The sequence below is a fragment of the Myxine glutinosa genome, chromosome 11 (genome assembly GCF_964187855.1).
Source record: "Myxine glutinosa chromosome 11, kmMyxGlut1.1, whole genome shotgun sequence".
NCBI lineage: Eukaryota > Metazoa > Chordata > Myxini > Myxiniformes > Myxinidae > Myxine > Myxine glutinosa.
Window position 1 is genome coordinate 121,125,348 of NC_136271.1, and position 15,796 is coordinate 121,141,143.

General features: G+C 43.8%; 1 protein-coding gene across 5 annotated transcripts in view; it reads left to right on the forward strand.

Annotated features, from left to right (window-relative positions):
* ALKBH1 (alkB homolog 1, histone H2A dioxygenase) overlaps positions 1-10,902 on the forward strand; it is a 92,440-nt gene extending 81,538 nt beyond the window's left edge. For 4 of the 5 annotated variants that reach the window (XM_068131162.2, XM_068131161.2, XM_068131158.2 and 1 more), the window contains exon 6: positions 9,987-10,902. In XM_068131162.2, coding sequence (XP_067987263.1) covers positions 9,987-10,413 — 427 coding nt within the window. In that variant the 3' untranslated portion in view covers positions 10,414-10,902. The remainder of the gene's footprint in view (positions 1-9,986) is intronic. The other variant, XM_068131159.2, reaches the window with a different exon arrangement.
* Positions 10,903-15,796: the final 4,894 nt, after the last annotated feature.

Consider the following 15,796-nt stretch of genomic DNA (forward strand, 5'->3'; position numbering starts at 1 on the left):
TGTATGGCTAAAGTACATGAACCCCCATCATAGGTGTTCCTCATGCTCTCTCATATTAACCCTCATGCTCATCGAGCTCATCAACAATATGGGTTCAAACCTCTCCACCCTACAACTACTTATCTCACCACCTGCAGTTCATTCCAGATAGGTTTAACCACCAAAATGCACCTTACTCACTACCATAGACATTGGCAAAGCTTTCGACACTGTACCTTGGCACACACCGATACAAAAGATTCTCTCAACAAACATGAGCAGCAATGACAAACTTTGGATTTCAAAGTTTCTTTCTGGCAGACAAGCACGTGATACAATCAACAACACCTTTTCCTTATATGCTGTACAAACTTCTCAAATGGTGTCTCGCATGGAGCCATCCTTTCTGCATCACTTTTTAACCTCTTTTCCATGACATTCTTGAATCTCTTCATGTGACAATCCTTAGTTACATATATGACCTTTCCCCAGCAGCACAAGACCACACCATAAATACAACTCTCTACCCTTAGCTCATGAAAAATATCTTGAAAGTGGCTCTCACTAGTTTCTGTGTTTCCGCCTTGCTCTCCTGCATTCAACAACATATCTCTTATTGTTGTATCGCTCGCCTTCCTTTCCCTCTTCTGCCATGCTCGATGCGATCTCTGACAGCATTGACAGGGCTACCTTACTCCACCCTTCTGCACAAATCATGGTATTTGGTGACTTCAACATTTACCACAAGGAGTGGCTGGTACACTCTCACTATACTGACACTCCTGGTGTCGACACTTCTAATTTCTCCATCTCTCAAAATCTCACCCAAATTGTTTCCTCTCCCACTGGTATTCCTGACCGTGCTTCTGAGGGAAGATACTTGCTTGATCTCTTCTTGTGTTCCGATCCTAATAACTGTTTTGCCAATGTTTTGTGTCCAATTGGTAACTCGGATCCTGGATTCCAAATGTCTGTTCCGCAAAGCAAGTAACCACTGTAGAAGAGTGATTGAAGATGCCGAGCAACAATATGCCTCTTTCATGGACCTGAGGTTACTTAACCTCTGGATAAGGCAAACCTCTTTTCAAATAACTTTGTTTCTAATTCTACCCTCAATGATCAGGGATACCCTCTTCCTGATTTTCCATCTTGTACAGACTCTGATATCTCTGTTCCATTTATCCTAAGAAGGTTGCCAGAATTATTCATACTTTAGATGCCTCAAAAGCGACTGGTCTAGATGGAATCCCTGTGATTGTATTGAAGTGTTGTAACCCCTGGAGGTTATAGCAGTCCCGAACTGTCACCAATTCTTGCCAATCTATTCAACATTTGCTTGTCTGCTTCAGTGTTTCCTTCATCATGGAAAGTGGCTTCTGTTGTCCCTGTTTTCAAGGGTGCCAGCGAGCATTCTGAGTCAGGTAACTATTGCCCCATCAGCCTGCTTCATGTAAAAATAAGGTATTTGAATGCTTCATCAATGAACAACTTCTTTGCCATCTGGAGGACAATGAACTTCTCACTGATTGCCAGTATGGCTTTCGCTATTCTCACTCTACAGGTGATCTGCTATCCTTAATTACAGATCATTTCAACAGGGCATTGGAGCTGAAGGGTGAAGCTCGATTATTTGCTTTGGATATCTCAAAAGCCTTTGATAAAGTATGGCACAGGGGTCTGCTCCACAAGCTTCAGTCATATGGTGTATCTGGAGTGATGCATTCGATCATCTCAGCTTTCCTTACAAATCGCAAGATGAAGGTGGTACTTGAGGGTCAATCTTCTCCTACTTGCTCCATCAATGCCAGTGTCCTACAGGGCTCTGTCCTTGGTCCCACATTGTTCCTTGTTTATATCAATGATCTTCCTGATAATGTTCTGTCTCAGCTACTCATGTATGCTGATGATTCCTCACTTTACTCTACATCTGCTGATTCACTCGATGCCACTCGTAATGAGGTTGGAGTTTCACTGGACAATGATTTCGAGAATGTGTTGAAGTGGGGGCACGACTGGCTGGTAACCTTCAATGCAGAGAAAACTAAATTGTTGTCCATATCTCACTGTTGTCCATTGTCTCACCTCCGGGACACAAAGGTGATCCCGGGGGAGGAGGCTGTTTCACAGCACCACTTGGTTGTCTGCGACGTAAGGGTGAAAGGTGCGAGGAGAGCTCGGCGGGTGAAGTACCAACCGAGAATGAAGGTGTGGAGGTTGAAAGAGGTGACAGTAAGGGAGGCATTAAAAGAGAGGCTGAGTAGGGTCGAGGATGATGTGGTTGAGCTTGAAAGTGGTTGGATGTCAATGAAAGCTAGTCTGTTGGGAGCTGTTGGTGAGGTATGTGGATGGACAAAAGGACCACCGAGGCACTCGGAAACATGGTGGTGGGATGATGAAGTTGGAAAGAGGATTGACGAGAAGAGGAAGAAGTTCAAGGAGTGGCAGAAGGCGAAGGGTACGGGAGCAGAAACAGCAGAGCATGAAAGTTATAAGGCTGCAAAGAAAGAGGTAGCAAAGGCGCAGGAGGCATGCAGGAAAATGTTCGGAGAACGCTTGGATTCGGAAGAGGGTCAGAAAGCAGTATTCAGGATTGCAAAGCAGATAGCGAAAGAGAGGTGTGATGTGATGGGGATGCGTTGCTTGAAGGATGAAGTGGGACAAATCGTTGTCGACCCAGATGGAATTAAAGGAAGATGGAAAAGATATATGGAAATGCTGTTGAATACAGAGAATGAATGGGATGGCAACATAGAGAGTAACCCAGTTTTAGGACCGGCAGAGAAGATAACTGAGAAGGAAGTTGAGGAAGCGATAAAAGCAATGAAAGGTAGAAAAGCGGGAGGGCCGACGGGAGTTGTGGGAGATATGTTGAAGGCAGCAGGAAGTTGGGGTGTGAAGAGAATGACAGAGATCTGTAATCTGGTGGTGAAAGAAGGCCGCATTCCAGTGGATTGGGAACTGAGTACCCTCGTCCCTCTATACAAGGGGAAAGGTGACCCTCTGGAGTGTGGCTAGTACCGAGCGATAAAGTTATTGGAGCATGGAATGAAGGTATTGGAAAGGGCGTTGGAGAGGAGGATAAGGAAGAAAGTGAAGATCGACGAAATGCAGTTTGGATTCATGCCAGGAAGAGGAACGACAGACGCGCTTTTCATTGTGAGGCAGTTGCAGGAGAAGTACATGGAGAAGAGGAAGAAGTTGTTTCTTGGGTTTGTTGATCTGGAGAAAGCATTCGATCGGGTTCCACGCAAAGTATTGACATGGGCATTGAGGAAGTTAGGAGTGGAGGAATGGTTGATCAGAGTAGTGATGGCAATGTACAAAAGAGCACGCACAGCTGTAAGGACGAAGGACGGGAACAGTGGTGAGTTTGAGGTGAAGGTGGGAGTGCATCAGGGGTCGGTACTAAGTCCACTACTATTTGTAGCTGTGATGGAGGTGCTGGCTCAGAACGTAAAGGAGGGTTTACCATGGGAGTTGTTGTATGCAGATGATCTGGTGTTGATTGCGGAAAGTATGGATGGACTGAAGGAAAAGATGAACACGTGGAAGGAATGTATGGAGACAAAAGGTCTGAAGGTGAATATCGGAAAGACGAAGGTGATGGCAAGTGGTAAAGCATGTGGTGAGGTGGAAAGAACTGGGAAGTGGCCCTGTGCTGTGTGTATGAAGGGTGTCGGAGTGAACTCCATTCAGTGTACAATGTGCGCTGAGTGGGTTCATCAAAAATGTAGTGGTCTGAGAGGGTCATTAACCAGTGTGGCAGCTACATTCAAATGTAAGGTGTGCACAGAGGGAGCTGCAGATGGAGGAAATGTTGAGTTGGATCTTGGAGATGGCGTGAAGCTGGAAGGTGTGAAAACATTTTGCTACCTCGGAGACATGCTGAATGGAGAAGGTGGATCAGACTCGGCAACGGTTGCTCGAGTGAGATGTGCATGGAAGAAGTTTCGGGAATTGAGTGGCGTGCTGATGATGAGGGGAGTGTCGTTGAAGCTGAAGGGAAAGGTGTATGCTGCATGTGTGAGAAGTGTTATGATTTATGGGAGCGAGACATGGGTAATGAACGTAGAGCAGCAACGAAGGTTGGAAAGGGTGGAAATGCGAATGGTTCGACGGATGTGCAGAGTATCGTTGAGAGAGAGGAAGACAAATGATGAATTGCGAAAGATGATGGGAATAGAGCCTGTGATTGATGCTGTGAAGAGGAACAGGTTGAGATGGTTTGGTCATGTGTTGAGGAAGGATGAAAGTGACTGGTTGAGAAGAGTGATGGAAATGAATGTAGAAGGAAGTAGAAGACGGGGAAGACCGAGAAAGACGGCTAGAGATGGTGGAAGAAGAAATGCGGGCAAGGGGGTTAACAAGGAGAGATGCAGAAAATAGGGCAAAATGGAGAAGATTGTCATGGGGACTGCAAGGCTAACCCCCGCTCTAGCAGGGAAAATGGCCTTTTAAAATGCATGTTGTTGTATATCTCACTGTAGAAACAGGTCTTTCCATTTTTTGCACATGGGGTCCGCAACCTGAACAGAATCATCTGGTCTTTGGCTTCTTGGTCTGGACATCTCTTCTGACCCCTGTTGGGAAAGTACATTTCTGGTATTGCTAAGAGTGTTTCCAAACGAGTTGGTTGTCTTTATCAAGCGTATATGTATTTACCTCCTGAGGTGTTTTGTACCTGTACAAGACAACTATACATCCACTCATGGAGTACTGTTGTCACATTTGGGTTGGAGCACCAGCCTACCACTTATCTTTACTTGATAGGCTCCAGAAACGCATAGTCAACCTGGTTGGGGTGGAGATGGGTTCAACTCTTCAAACGCTCTCTCACCGGAGGTCGATTGTCACTCTTGGTTTGTTCTACAGATATTTTCATGGCAAATGTTCTGTTACACTTTCTAACTTGGTTTCTACCGTAGGAGTGATTGGACGTAAGACTCGGTTTGCCATCTCCGCTCACCCATACACTATAGCTGATCCAAAGGGCAGAACGAAAGGATATGCAGATAGTTTTATCCCTCGTGCTGTCTCGCCCTGGAATTCACTACCTGTAACATGCTTCCCATTATCCTACTGTCTACACGGCTTTAAGAGGAATGTCAATTCCTACATCTTTGGGGTTTAATCACATTTTACCTGATTTCTGCAACTTCCTGTGTCTTGGATGTTTTCTTGTTATTTTTTTCTTTATTTTTATTTTGTTTTGCTTTATCCTTATCTTTTTCTCACCTTCCCTTAGCCGTATACCGAGAGTGGCTTTATGCCTTGTTTGGGGTGATTTCCATTAAAAAAACTACTCGATTACTCCGACAATACATTACACAATTCCAACACTGGATCACACTTATCAACGTCTTGTCAACTAAATCAGCAATCTCATTTGTTCATTTTCCCACCTGTGGAACCAACTTCCACATTCTCTTCAATCTCATTCTTCCCTTCAGGTCTTCAAGAAATCTGTTCACCACCATCTCCGATCATCCCCCATCCAAAACCATGATCTTTTCTACACTTGTTACCCACCTCTTACCAATTTTTTGCTTATCCATCCTTTGCATTCTCCCCTACCCCTCAACCTTACCAGCACATCCCTCGTTTGCCCATCTCCGTTTATTTTCTCCCTCGGTCTGCTGTTGGCATTTACCCATTCTCTTTCTGCTCTTCCTTTTGTTTTGTTGTGTCCTGATCTGTTTTGCATTCCAGCTCTTCTGTGAGCCTTGACTCTGTATACAAACGTGAATCAAACTACCACCCAACAATCACAATGTACAACCAACAACTCGTGAATAAAAAAACCCAAAATATATGGAAGCACAATTGACCTTCACATGACTTTCACTAAACACATATAATGAAAAACAACTAAAGTCAACCAGAAACTTAATACACAAAATGCACTAACCAATACCAAGTTAGGTTAACAAAAAGTATCCCTAACCACAATTTTCAAGTAGTTTATCTGAACCACTGTTAACTATGCCAACCCAAGTTGGGCACCCATCATATCCAAAACAAATCTGTTAAAACTTCAAATAATACAAAACAAAGCACTTAATCATCACAGGCCGCACCCAACTCACCAGCACAGACCATCTCCACATTGAAACAAAAATACTTTTCCTCCAACACCACCTTGATATCAGAAACGCACATTTCATTGTTGTACTCCAACACCCGTGTCCCAACTAGTCCAATTGCTTACCACCTCTCACACACAAAAATATCCCACCAGCAACTTACTACAACATGTTTTCAAATGTGCAACCCCCACCTAAAAACACAGCCTCTCGAAAAAAACAACATTCACAATCACACCACCATCACTTTGCAACAACAGCTCAACAATAAAATACTCAACAAAGCACACCCTGTGATCAATCCATTTGAACAAACCATCCCATGCTCCTCCAGAGTAACATTATCTCGACTTTGTTGCAGTTACCAACCCGCACTTGAAACCTATCAATACAAACTCGAATCAAGTCAGGGCCTGGTCTGCCTGCACTGTCACCTTGAACTTGACCATTTCACCTTGTACATGTTACTCCTTGCCCAGCAGTGGATGGATGACCTGAACCAGAAGAAAGAGGTTAGGGCCATCTCTCTGAATATCTTCTTCCATGAACCTTGACTATGTACACGAAAAAAAAATCTCTTGGGCCTTTAACACTGTCTGGCAACCAGCCTTGATCTCAAAGTTTTCTTCTATTGATATTCAGGAAGCTCTGCTCAAGTGGTTGTCTGATTTTATATATGACCAAACATAGTGGGTGGCCCTTTTAGAATGTCCTTTCTCTTCAGGCTCAGGGTTCCACAAGTCACTCTCTTGGATTCCACAAAGCCAACGTAGGTTTTGTATGCATGATCAAGGCTCATGGAGGAGCTGGAGAGGAATGGAAAGGGGGAAACACCAACAGCAGAATTTAAGTGAGAGTGAGATCAAAGAGAGAGGGAGAAGGACACACAGGGAGTGAACAATCTTCCACAGCAAGAGGAAGAAGAGGAAGGGGAAAGTGGGGATGAAACAGAATGTTGTTCTTGATCTGTATCAATGATTCATCTTTTTCTTTTGAAAACGAACTTGGATACAATAAAAGGTCTACTATGTTTGATGGCTACTTGCTGCAACAATATGGCCCACTCCCATAAATGATTGGACCTGCCCAAAACTTAAATATTTCATGGCATATTGTGTTAAAATACGACATTGTAGGTGTGCGGATACGTGGCAAGTAAACAAATTCGATGCTAACGCTGCAATTGCATTCCCCACGGTCGGAGAAATATCGCCGGGCACGGCCATGGGAAAATCTCCCCAAATCGAACGCTTTTGCAACCCTTTCAGCAGAGCCAGGATGACTGCGCATTGGGACAGAAATACAAATTTAAGAAATCAAACCGTACACCTCACTAGCAAAGCCGAGTTCCATTCCTATAGAATTGTTACATTCGATTTTCTGTTTTATTTTATCATCCCCTTTTTTTTTTTCTTTTTTTTTTGAAAATTATTGTTCTGGTTTTATGGTTAAACTGAATTAGCCACAGGCACCGAAGTTTTTTAACGCAGCATGGCGCTGTTTGGTTCAACCAACCACCCAAACGGGGCAGCGATTGCGCAAATGCTATTCAATGCCTGTTTGGTTGATCGATTTTATTTTAACCAGATTGGTGCGTAAAAGTGCTGTTTAGCTTGTTGAAATGCATTTCAAGGCCAACCTATTCATCATGACTTCCAAACCCTCGCCAAAAAAGGAGATTGCTTGGTCATTTTACATGGTGGTTGCACTTTAATCTTGGGCCTCTCTCTCTCTCTCTCTCTCTCTCTCTCCCCCTCTCTCCCTCTCTCCCTCCCTCCCTCTCTCCCTCCCTCCCTCTCTCCCTCTCTCCCTCTCTCCCTCCAAGCTCTAATCGAAATATGGCATTAGCGGAGGTTGTACTTTCTCATCTGTGAGAACAATGGTTTCTGGTGAACCAGATTTCTCTTGAAGTTTGAGAAAAATGAGTCGTTGTGGGATTTGAACATGAGCTAGAATTACCTCCGCCATCAAAAGTGGATGGAGGTTATGTTTTCACCCCTGTCTGTCCGTTTGTGAACAGAATATCTCAAAAAGTTGTGGACAGATTCGAAATTAAATTTGGCAGAGATGTAGTGTATGTGACAAGGACGAAATTATTAGATTTTGGGGAAGATCCGGATTCGGATCCGGCTACTAGAATTTTTTAAAGTGATTCTTCACCATTGGGAGATCAGGCCAAAAACGATACATAGCAGGATATCTCAAAAAGTTGTTGATGGATTTGCACGAAACTTGTTGGACAGGTTGTGTGTGTGACAAGGAAGAATCGATTCAATTTTGGTGAAGATCCGGATCCAGCTAGTAGAATTTGTCAAGTGATTCTTCACCATTGAGTGATATGGCCAACCAGGCAGAGGTATGCTCTCCACTGAGTGTCGTTCTAGTTGGTAATATTTTCATGATCTGTTGTTTGTTTTGTTTATTTTTTTATTTTTTGAGGATGATTGAGTCGAGAGAATCGACTCACTTTTTTTGGTTTTCATTTTTTATCTTGCCTGATGCTTTCGTTGCATTGTCACTTCGGCAATGCAGGCATCGTATGATGTGCCTTAGTCCCCTACCCGGTGGGGACTATAGGTTTGCTCTTCGTCTGTCTGTCCATCATACCTGTGGTTTTCTGCACTTTTTTGCCATACCTTTCAACATATTCAACTGAAACTTGGTGCATTGCTTCATTTTGATAAGTTACAGAACAAGTTTGAGTTTCATCAAAAAAAAATTATTGGTTAAGAATTTTAAAAAGATGCATTGGTGCCGGTAGGTAGGGGACATGTATTGCAAAGCAGTTCTCGCTCTTGTTGAAGTTGCTACTGTGCAATGTCTCTATTCATGCCAATCTTTTTTTTTTAATGCAGCGTTATAGAAGGGATTAAAATGTATAATTGATCATCTATCTATAATTCCAGTAATCTCTGTGTGTTTGTTTGTACGTTTGTACGTTTGTTTGTCTGTGACCGCTGTTTCTCGACAACCACGGGTCCGATATACTTTAAACTTGCCAGGTATATTGCTGGGGACCCGAGGATGTGCCTTTTCAAGGTTTCATATTAATCGGACAATTACTTACCGAGCTATGTCCAAAAAACGATTCAACCAATCAGAGAGCAGCGAGCTATCGCGTGTGCCGAACGTGGCGGACACACTCTGCCTCGGATGGCACATTTGAGAGCGTATTCATTTATTTCACGTTTGCAAACTATGTTGGCGCTATGTTGGCGTTAAACTATGTTTTAAAACTAATAAAAACCCCGGGGGGATTGTCACTGTACTCGCAAGCCGTTCGCCGTTCGCTTTGGCGTTGCGAATGGACCAAAACATTTCATGCACCAAACCATTTCATGTAAAGCGTTCGCCGTTCGCTTTGGCGTTGCGAATGGACCAAAACATTTCATGGACCAAACCATTTCATGTAAATAGAGGGGGGGATATAATTTTAGATATAGATATAGTACGGGCATGCCCTAGTTGTAACAATTTTAATATATCAAATTGAAAAAAGAAAATGTTTTTCCATATGCAGCACATTGCTGCAGGTTGCATAATTTTATGGGAGTGTGGCTGTGCCACCGATTTAATGGCCCCTGGAGGTTATAGCAGGAATTTCTAATTTATTGCAGGGTGCCGGCAATAACTCACCTACTCTTTGCGAAGGATGGCAAAATCTTTAACATTCACTAACTAATGCTAGGAAATGGGACGCCCACTTTAACGTCCATCTGAGGAACGGCACACACATTGAAATGCCAGGATTACAGTTTATAGCTGGGTCGGGATTCAAACCTAGGCTGGACAGCACAGAGGCAGGTGTGCATACCTGCAGGAAATTCTACCAGCCCCAAAAAAATAACTTGACAAAGTTACAAATGAAAATGTAAACATCGGTGCCTGTGGTGGTGTTTGAGCATTTCTCTCATGTTCTTGCAGCTTTGGACAGTCGGCTATCTTCCTTCTTGGAGGGACTCAGCGTGATGACCCAGCTGTTCCACTTTGGTTGCACAGTGGGGATGTCATGGTCATGTTTGGGGATGCACGGCAACGCTTTCACGCTGTGCCACGCATTGTAGCTGCAGCTGGTGGGGGCCTACCTTCCAGCCTACTGGACTGTGACAATTGCAAAACCATGGACAGTTGTACCTTTCAGCATGTAGCAACGGATACAAGTGGCCTTTCTATCAGTGCAGAAGAATGGGATATCTGCAGTCGGTACTTGCTCAAAAATCGAATCAATGTGACTGTTCGACAGGTTCTTGGGCCTGGGTTCAGCTTTCCGGATGAACCCATTGCTACAGCTGACTCTTTCTGCAAGAATCTGGGAATGGATGGCTCTTGCCACCCTGATGTCATGTTATAAATTTGAGAAACAGAAGATCATGTGTTTGTATTGATTTATTTTTTTTCAATTGGTTGTGCGGACAGGTACATCTCATCATCATCGAGTCAAGGGTTAAACACCAAGGGGGCATTACTCACGTTGTGGGGGATCAAATCCAAAGCAAGGACTCAATACTGACAACGTCACCATACTTTTGGGCATTGGAAAATAATTATTTATTTATTAAGGACTTGTTTTGTGAGAATTAAATTTTACATAAATGCATTTAGTAAATTTATCTTATCTCCGAGTGACATGCTTCCAAAGGTAAGTAAACGGGGCCGCGTTTGTCTTTATTGCCGTCGATTGTTGTCTATTTTGATTGTTTCGTATCATATTAGTCGTGTTTGCATGTCTTTTTGGTTATTTGATCTTGTGCATTTGCCTCGGTTGGTTAGACCATGCACTTGTTTAACATGCCTGCTTTCTCATTCATTCACTCTTTGATAAACTTTATTCTTTCCTCAATCTCCCTTCATTTGACTTTCTTTTTTTTTCACCTGCCTCAAAATTTTATTCCTTGTTCTTTCTTTCTTCTCCAAACAACCGCAAGTATATAATCAAAAGTGATTCATAATTTCTTCACATTCTGATCTCGTAACTCAAGTCATTCAGTCTCAAAGTATTTATTTCTTCATCTCTTTTCCTCCTCCTCCCCTTCATCTTATTCTACACAAAATCCTTTATATGACTAATTTTGTTTAATCTTTGCACACTCTAATTTCCAAATACTAGCAACGGTACCCGCCCTACGGGTGGGGCTTCAATTGGGAAGCCCAAATGAAAAGGCAAAATATCAGAAATTGAAGGCTTTTTTTATTTTAAACGATTCATATAAACATCCTTTGAATCATATCACACGCAAATCATCAAAATCTAAACAGTACATGGCACCCATTTTAAAAAAAGATTGAATTCTGCAAAACGGAAGTGGCCGCTACACGTCTTTCTCAGTCGCACGTTTGTGTGAAGAGTGCACGCCGAATCTGTAACACGGAAGCGGCCGCTACACCTGTTTCTCAGTCGCTTTGCACACACTACCGTGTTACTTCAGAGCCGCACGTTTATATAGGAAGAGTTTGTCAGGAGTCGATCTACTCTCTCCTGGTACGTAGAATTTCAACAAAAGCCACATCACTGTTCATATCGGTAAATATTATTAAATATTATTCCATCGTGTTTGGAAAAACTGGAAATTTGGAAAATTGGAAAAACAATATAGCCTATCTTACTCCAGGGGGTACCAGTTCACTGGTAATTCCCTGTTTGTCGTTAAAGGCGGCAAAAAGGGTTGGCGTCAGGAAGGGCATCCGGCCGTAAAACATTGCTTCAAAAAGGGGACCAAAAAACCAACAACCACGGTTCCCGAAAAAGGCCAACCCCCGCTTTTCGGGGAAAAATGGCCTCTAAAGGTGTTTTTTTTTTTTTTTTTTTTACTCCAGGGGGTCCTAGGATTACCCACCCAAAATATCGTTGCGATCGGTTCAGCCGTTTTTGCGGTACCTTCGAACGGACGGACAGACAGACGGACAGACATTTGGTGAATTATAGTAAGATTCTTCTCTTGTAATGCCTACTCTTCCCTTCTTTTCTGTTTTACTTCTGGAGAGTGAGCAAAACCATGCCCCCTTTCCCAACACCTTCATATAGTGCTTTTTTCATGTGCATTTCTTCATACAGTGCAAAACAACTGTCTTTCTTCATGTCCTAATTCTTCTTTCTCACCACCCCAATATTAACGTTTGTATGAATCTTTCTGCTTTTCGAATCCTCAAACCAAATTCGTTTTGTAACTAGAGAGTTCATACAACACCTTAACCAGCACAGTCTGGATAAAAAGAACATGGGAAAGGTCTTTTCAACTCTTCCTTTGCGTTTGCGAGCACGATCTACATTTCATATGAGCCACAATTTTGTTTGAATCTCGGTATTTCCCAACACTGAAAGCGGCAAATTTGATTTGTCGAGATGGTGTAAAATTATTTAATGTTTTGTCCAAGTACTGCTAAACTGTAGGTTTTTGGAAGTGCCAACAAGGTGGTTTGTGTTCTACTGTGTTCAAGTATATACACTACATAACCAAGAGTATGCGGACACCCCTTCTAATTAGTGGATTCGGCTATTTCAGCCACGCCCATTGCTGACCGGAATATATTATCAAGCACACAGCCATGCAATCTCCATAGACAAACATTGGCAGTAGAATGGGTCGTGCTGAAGAGCTCAGTGACTTTCAACATGGCACTGTCATAGGATGCCACCTTTCTAACAAGTCAGTTCGACAAATTTCTGCCCTGCTAGAGCTGCCCTGGTCAACTCTAAGTGCTGTTATTGTGAAGGGGAAATGTCAAGGAGCAACAACAGCTCAGCTGCAAAGTGGTAGGCCACACAAGCTCACAGAACGGGAGCACCGAGTGCTGAAGCGCGTTGTGCGTAAAAATCGTCTCATCAGTTGCAACACTCACTATCGAGTTCCAAACTGCCTCTGGAAGCAACGTCAGCAAAACAACTGTTCGTCGGGAGCTTCATGAAATGGGTTTCCATGGCCGAGCAGCTGCACACAAGCCGAAGATCACCATGCGCAATGCCAAACATTGGCTGGAGTGGTGTAAAGCTCGCCGCCATTGGACTCTGGAGCAGTGGAAACACGTTCTCTGGAGTGATGAATCACGCTTCACCATCTGGCAGTCCGACGGACGAATCAGGGTTTGGCGGATGCCAGGAGAGCACGACCTGCCCGAATGCATAGTGCCAACTGTAAAGTTTGGTGGAGGAGGAATAATAATAATAATAATAATAATAATAATTCATTTATTTTGTATAGCGCTTTTCCAGAAGCCCAAAGGCGCTTTGACAGAGTGGAAAACATAATGCATAACAATACATGAAAACAACAATTGCAAAAAGACAAGAATCAATAGGGAAATATTTAAAGCAAAAGGAGGGAGAAGGAGAAGAGATAGTCAGGGGTTAGATGCTGTGGGTTGAATGTTGAATGCAGTGTTGAACAGGTGGGTCTTTAGTGATGTTTTGAATGTGGTGAGTGAGGAGGAGTCTCTGATGGTGTGAGGTAGTGAGTTCCAGAGGGTGGGAGCAGCGATGGAGAAGGCCCTGTCCCCCCAGGATCTGAATTTGGTCCGGATGGAGGGGGTCAGGAGGTTGGTACCAGCAGAGCGGAGGTTGCGGGTGGGAGTGTGTCTGGAGAGGAGGTCAGCCAGGTAGGATGGGGCCAGGTTATGGAGGGCTTTGTATGTCAAGAGGAGGATTTTGTACTGGATTCTCTGGGGGATGGGGAGCCAGTGAAGCTTGTAAAGGACGGGGGTGATGTGGTCACGGGTCCGGGAATGGGTGAGTAGACGGGCAGCGGAGTTCTGAATGTATTGGAGTTTATTGGTGATTTTTGAGGGTGAACCATAGAGGAGGCTGTTGCAGTAGTCCAGACGGGAGGTGATGAAGGCGTGGATGAGGGTTTCTGCAGCCGTGGAGGAGAGGGATGAGCGGAGACGGGCAATGTTTTTCAGGTGAAAGAAGGCTGACTTTGTGATCTGTTTAGTGTATTTGTCGAAGGAAAGGGTTTGGTCAAAGATGACGCCAAGATTCCAGATGTGAGGGGAGGTGGATACTGGGATACCGTCGATGTTGAGGGCAAAGTTATGGGTGGATTTTGTGAGCGTTTTTGGGCCAATGATGATTATTTCAGATTTATCACAGTTAAGCTTGAGGAAGTTGATTTGAAGCCAGGATTTTATTTCAGTGATGCAGTTTGTCAGGATAGAGTGGGTGTCGGTGGAGACGGACTTGGTGGAGATGAAAAGCTGGATGTCATCGGCAAAGCAGTGGAATTGGAGACCATGACGGCGGATTAAGTGACCGAGGGGGGACAGGTAAAGGATGAAGAGGAGGGGGCCAAGAACTAAACCTTGGGGGACACCTTGGGAGAGGGGAGCAGTGGGGGATTTGCAGTTATTGATGGAGATGAACTGGCGTCTGTCAGAGAGGTATGATTTAATCCAAGAGAGGGCAGTGCCGGTAACGTTAAAGGTGGATTCAAGTCGGGTGAGGAGGATGGTGTGATCGATGGTGTCAAAGGCAGCGCTGAGGTCGAGGAGGACGAGAATGTTGAGGTTGCCAGCGTCAGAGGAGAGGAGAAGGTCGTTGGTGATTTTGAGGAGAGCAGTTTCAGTACTGTGGTTGGAGCGGAATCCGGATTGGAATGTTTCATACAGGTTATTGGCAGAGAGATGATGTTTGAGTTGAGTGGCTACAGCGCGTTCCAAAACTTTTGACAGAAAGGGTAGGTTGGAGATGGGTCTGAAGTTGTTTAGGGTGTCAGGGTTTAGAGATTATCTTCTCTAATGGAGGGAATAATGGCTTCATGCTGGTTCATGAAGCTTCATGCTGTTGCATGAATAATGGCATCAGGGAATAATGGTCTGGAGCTGTTTTTCATGGTTTGGGCTAGGCCCCTTAGTTCCAATGAAGGGAAATCTTAACGCTACAGCATACAATGACATTATAGACGATTGTGTGCTTCCAACTTTGTTGCAACAGTTTGGGGAAGGCACTTTCCTGTTTCAGCATGATAATGGCCCCGTGCACAAAGCAAGGTCCATAGAGAAATGGTTTGTCGAGATCGGTGTGGAAGAACTTGATTGGCCTGCACAGAGCCCTGACCTCAACCCCATCGAACACCTTTGGGATGAATTGGAACGCCGACTGCGAGCCAGGCCTCATCGCCCAACATCAGTGCCCGACCTCACTACTGCTCTTGTGGCAGAATGGAAGCAAATCCCCGCAGCAATGTTCCAACATCTAGACCTTGAGGAAAGCCTTCCCAGAAGAGTGGAGGCTATTATAGCAGCAAAGGGGGGGACCAACTCCATATTGATGCCCATGATTTTGGAATGTGATGTGTGATGTTCGGGTGTCCACATACTTTTAGCCATGTAGTGTCCTTCGATTGAAATAAAATAAAAGTTTTAAGAATGTTAGAAAAAGAGGAACCTTTTTTCGGAAGTTTACCGCCGTTGATGCAGCGTCGTTTTACACCAACTTTTCAAACATGTTAAATTTGTTCTTCATTCCTGTTGTTTGTGTTATGACGCCCATAAAAGCAAATTTCCTGTTTGGAATGATTTTCAATTTGGTTTAATTGCCAGACAGACTAAAACAATTACGTTACTCCTCTGTGCGGATGTGCGTTCGAGACAATATTCTGTACAATTTGCCAAATTCAGAGCCAACGTACTGCTAAACTGCGGTTTCGTAACCCGATTGGTGATCTACAGTGTTCAAGATATAAAATTAAATTGAAATAAAGTTGTTCCTCGATCATAGACTGATGTCCACAGACAGACAAAAT